The sequence below is a fragment of the Salvia miltiorrhiza genome, chromosome 8, assembly GCF_028751815.1.
Source record: "Salvia miltiorrhiza cultivar Shanhuang (shh) chromosome 8, IMPLAD_Smil_shh, whole genome shotgun sequence".
NCBI lineage: Eukaryota > Viridiplantae > Streptophyta > Magnoliopsida > Lamiales > Lamiaceae > Salvia > Salvia miltiorrhiza.
The window spans coordinates 52,800,055-52,805,648 of NC_080394.1; the positions used below are offsets into that span (position 1 = coordinate 52,800,055).

Sequence of the window (5,594 nt, forward strand, 5' to 3'; positions counted from 1 at the left end):
GCGGTGGATCCCTTCACCATTCTAGCGACTGAGAGAGAGAACTTATCTTCTCCTGCTGCCGCGAGTCCTCAGGTCCCGCAATCGGCTGCTGCTTCTGAGTCTATCACGGGGCAGCGTGAGTCATCGGATGGGTCTCCGGCTATTGATCACCCTGCTTTCTCGGAAGTGATTGATAATGAGGTTGTTTTCTCCCCGAGTAGATGTCCTAGTGTGACGCCAGGAAATGCGGTGATTGAGGTTCCTCCCACTCGAGGTCGTGGGCGTTCGAAGGGTGCTACCACCAAGAAGGGGAAGGTTTCTGATTCCTCTATCAAGAACCGTCTCTGGAATATAATCAAGAATGGTATGTCTACGGATGGTCGGATCCAAAAAGCAACGGGTCGTGCTGCTGGGCAGAGCGCAGTATCGTTGCCGGTGGAGTTTTTGAATAAAGTGCACCAGGCTCAGGTTGGAGGAGCAATTCTGCAGAATTTTGTGATCCATTCTTCTCCCAGTGCTGCTCGACATAAGGAAAAATGGGGAGATATGTTGGACGACAAAGAGTCTTTGGATGAGGACGACACTTTAGATCTTTTTCTCATAGTTTTTGTTTTGTTTTTTTTTGGTTACCCGTGATCTCTTGCGGGTGTTTTCGTCGGATTTTGTTTTTTTACACAGTTCCTTTGTGACCCGGCCCCTGATTTGCGTATGTGCTATCATGGGTTTATAGGTCCTATTTTTTTCTTTTTCCTTTTTAATAAAATTTCTATTTCAACCAATTTCACCATCTCCATGAGATAAGAATCAAGCGAAACTAGGTTGAATGATAGAAATAATCAAGAGCCTTGAGAATTGGATATCCCAAAATTATAATCCATCAAAATAAACAAGAAATTGATCTTACTATTTTTATTTATCAAGGCTAATCCTCCAAAGTAAACACCCCTAAACTTAACTTTAAATTCATCCAATATAATTAAGCACTAAAGTTTTGCTTTTAAACTGTTCCTAACCTTACGTAATAATGTAATTAGACAATTCAACCTGAGCAAATATGACTACTAAACCACTAAGAGGGTGTTTGTTTAAGTAAAGAGCTTATAAGTTTCGATAACTTATAAAAAGTGTATTAAGAATTTATGAGATATAATATCTTAAAAACTTATAAATTGTTAAAATATTTATATAATTAAATATATAAGTTAGAGAGCTAATTGTTAAAATAAGACCGTAATTTTTAGTGTTTTTAAAAAAAATGACTATATGTTACAAAAATTTGAAAATAAAGACTATATGTTACAAAAATTTGAAAATAAGGACTATAACTTCTATTTTTTACATTTACACTCATATTTAACACACCAAATGAGGACTATAGCATACATCATGACCCGACTAGGAGTGTAAATGTAAAAAATGCAAGCTATAATCCCTATTTTCAAATTTGGCAACTTACAATCATCATTTTCAAATTCAGTAATATATAGTCATTTTTTTCAAAAACACTAAAAGTTACAGTCTTATTTTAACAGTTAGCTCTAAGTTAAAGGAAGAAAAATCCTAATTAGGGAGTTGAAATTGACAGAATATATAGTTTTAGGGCTGTCATTCGGTCCGGTTCAGTTATAATCGAACCGAATTTTCGATTAACCGGAACCAATTAAGTCTGAAATTAACCGGTAATCGATCGGACTGGTTAATCGGTTAACCGAAATAACCGATTTAGTCAAGTTAATTTTAAATACTCCAAACTGCAGCACAAGTATTTCACCACAAAAACTCGTTTGCACCAAATGTTTTTTCGTTTTACAATTTTCTGCTATCTTTGCAATTGCTTGTAGTTGATTCAATTAGAGTTATTTGAATTGATCAACACAATGATATTAAAAAAAGGTTCAAGAAAACCTAAAAAAAGTATGAAAATAACGGATCTTTATAAACAATATATGGTGTGAAAATTATTCATAAATGTCTAATCTAAAATCATTACTGCATTAAAATTTTGTAGAAAACAAGCCCAATGCAAATATTACTTTAAAAAATAACATCCAAATTTAGGATACAACTCTAATATATATTCCATCAAATCTAGCAAACAATAACATATATAGTAGTAAAAGAAGTTGACACAACTTCCTAAACAATAGAAGTTAACACAAATCCAAAAGTTAAGACTTTACTAATTACTATCATATTCATTTTGTCACAAATAAAGAGGTCATTTGATCACAGACTCATATTATAATTAGGTTACTCCAATATTAATTGTTTTTTCTTGGATGGCTTTCACATAGAATTGTTTTTCCAAAATGCAGCAGTGATGAACAACAAACCGGCCACTTCAAGCTAATACATTCAGGAGATGGAAAAATACTCAAGTCTAATTAAAATCAAGAAGAAATGGCAGACCTGATTCAGAAATGGGGTCGATTATGTAATTATTGTTAATTCGGTTAAATCGGTCGATGACCGGTTAAATCGAACAACCGGTATACCTAAAATTTAATAACCAATAATCGAATCAAATCGATCAATTTCGATTATCGATTAACAGATTAATCGATTTGCGGTTTGATTACGGTTATACCAAACCTGTTTTACCACCCATAGACTCAATCTATTATAGATTGAGCGACAAATGGGACAAACCCCACTGTTTCCCTCTTGCAAGTAATTAAAAAAAAAAAAATTGAGATAGTTTATTTGGGGTAATTAAGAATTTAAGATGGTTAGTACAACTTCAATTATTTAATTTAATATTAATACAAGCATGATAAACAATAGGAATAAAAAATGAGTAACCGACACTCAATTAAGCAACACAAGTAAACACTTTAGTTGGTTCACCTTCATGGATCTCTCTGTCTCCTTCTTCATAATCTATACTCCCCAAAATGGCAAAACATGTCAAAACCCCACCAAATCTGTCGCAATTCATCGAATTCGTGCCCTTCCTCTCCCCAATCTCGACTCCACATTCCAGCGGAGAGAATGGATGAATGATCTGAATGAAGATTGCTTGTGATCTCCAGTCCTCTATCAGAAATCTCCAAACTGGATCATGTATTCATGGTTGAATTTCTCTCACCACTGGGCAGTTGATATCACAGCCATTTTCAATTGGTGATACCACAAAAGTATAGCTCTACATATTTGATCCTTTTCAATTAGGTTTTGAATTAGATTTTGATAGTAATTGGCGGCTGCATTTAGGGCTTTACATAGGATGATTCATTTTATGCTTCTTGGAGTCCTGAATTTCAAAAAAAGCAGAGCAGGATATCCTTGTTGAGGCTGTCAACATCATCAAACACTCTCAGTTGATGTGCTTTTGCTTTGAGGTTAGCTTGATTTTAATTTGTGACATGATGAATATACTAGATACAGCTATGCAAATTATGTAGTGAAACTTGCTGGATTTTGAATTCTCATCTTTGTCTAAAACTAAGTTGCCACCTTCTTGAATTTTCCAGTGTTATTCCATTATCTTTTTTGACATACCTTTTGGGAGTTCAAGTTTTGGTCAATGAGAATGTGAGAGCTTCACGAAATTAGAGAGCGTTTACTTTGCATGATTAAGTATTTTATCCTCAAGACTAGGATTTTTCCAATCACTCTTTCTATAGGATATACGTCAGGGTCAAACAAAACTAGCTCAAATGATAGAAAATAATCAATGGTCTTGGGATATCCCAAAGTTGCAATCCATTTTAGTAAACAAGGGATTAACCTTGCTATTTTTACCTATTAAGGCTAATCCTCAAAATTAAACGTCCCTCCTAGTTGATTGGTTTCTAACTTTCTAGTATTCTTAGGAAGTAGAGAAAAGATGTACATGGATAAAGCAACTGGTATTATTCATGTTGATCAAATACAAAGATACATAGTAACATAGCAAACTCATACATAGAAAACAGCTATAGCTAAGGGACTTGGAGTAAAAGCATTAGCTTGAATAACTGTAGTAAAATAAGCATAATAACAACAGATACGTAGCGAATACTCCCATTAGAACTTACTTCTTCTCGTAAACCCCATCTTTCAGATACTCCACAAACTTCTTCATATAACTATGGTTGAATTCTTTATTTGCGAAAATCCCATCAGCAGCTTCTTTTGTTCTGGCTCTTAGTGCTTCTCCTTCCTCAGCGACCATTGCCTTTTGCAATGCATTTGCTATGCCATTTCTTGTAAAAGATCCATCTTCAGCTCGTTCGACCTCTATTGCCAAACCCTTCTCAACTAGAAGCCTTGTCTCCAACGGTTGAGTGATGATGAATGGCAACAGCACAAGGTAGTTTCCATGTGCCATATTTTCCACAACAGAAGCCCACCCTGCATGAAACAACGAACCTCCTATTGAAGGATGGGCAAGGATTTCCCTCTGGGGCGCCCATCCAATATGCACGACTCCCCTCCCTGCTGTCCGGGACTCAAATCCTGGTGGCAATACTTCATCATCATCATCATCACCATCCCAATGAGGCTTTGCCAGTATAAATAAGAAGGGAAGCCCGGATAGTTCAATCCCATATGCTATCTCATGAATCTCCTTTCTTTGCAATTTGCATTCACTCCCAAACCCAACAAACGCTACTGCTTTTGGCTTTTGTTTGTCAAGCCAATCAAAGACCCTACTCCACGGTATAGTTCTCGTCTCCTCCACCTTCCGAGGTGGAAGACATCCCATTGGAATCACCGGCTTGCCAGTGATTTTTGAGTATAGTTTCAAATAATCAGCTTCGAGTTCCAAGCAGGTGCGTATAACAATAGCCTGGCATCCTTGGACTATTCTAGTCAAGCGTGCTCCATCTTGGATTCCAGATGATCTTGCACCATACAGGAGATTATACATAGCTATAGCTTCATGATTCCTGCAAACTACTTGTGAGGGAAAATCAACCCAATCTGGAGTGACTGTCATGTCCTGAGGCGATGTCCTCGTCTGTCTTTGGCCCTCACCAGCCAGAAACTCAGGTGTCCAACAGAACACAGAAGAGGCAGCAGTCATTACAAAGTAAAGTATCAATGGGACGTCCAGTTCTCGCGCGATGTCAGCTGCCCAGTGGTGAAAGAAATCAACTAATATCCAGTTTGGAGATTTCTCAGCAATCACTTTCTTGACAGGTTCTCGGAGGAGATCACAAGCAATCTTCAGATCATCCATTCTCTCCACTGGAATGTCGGTCGTGGCTTCAGCATTCTCCGGCAGGGGATCCGACTCGAGCTGGGGGAGAGGAAGGGCCACGAATTCGATGAATTGTGACAGATTTGGTGGGATTTGGGGGAGTCTTGGAATGTTTTGGGGAGTAGAGATGTAGGAGACATGAATGCCAAATTTGGCTAAGGCAATAGAGAGATCCAAGAATGGGATCATGTGACCAAATGCCAGCCATGGCAGCATCACAACATGAACCTCATTTTCTTCACTCATTCTTCTTCCACTCTTATTCATGTCAACTCAACAATTTCAACTCTTCTTATTACTGTGTATTTTTGTTGTCAGATTGTGTATTGTTGGTGGGAGTGTGATGTTAATTTGAGGTTGTGAACCAATGGTTTATTCAAACAAAATCCCATATTGTTTTGAGTGTCGCTTAATGAAATCCCATGTT

The 5,594-nt window shown here is 37.2% G+C and overlaps 1 protein-coding gene across 1 annotated transcript; it reads right to left on the reverse strand.

Annotated features, from left to right (window-relative positions):
• Nucleotides 1-3,811: 3,811 nt before the first annotated feature.
• Nucleotides 3,812-5,594, reverse strand: LOC130999036 (UDP-glycosyltransferase 91C1-like). The gene has a single exon (XM_057924505.1). It carries the CDS (start codon nucleotides 5,432-5,434, stop codon nucleotides 3,995-3,997), a length of 1,440 nt encoding a protein of 479 aa, XP_057780488.1. The 5' UTR covers nucleotides 5,435-5,594; the 3' UTR covers nucleotides 3,812-3,994.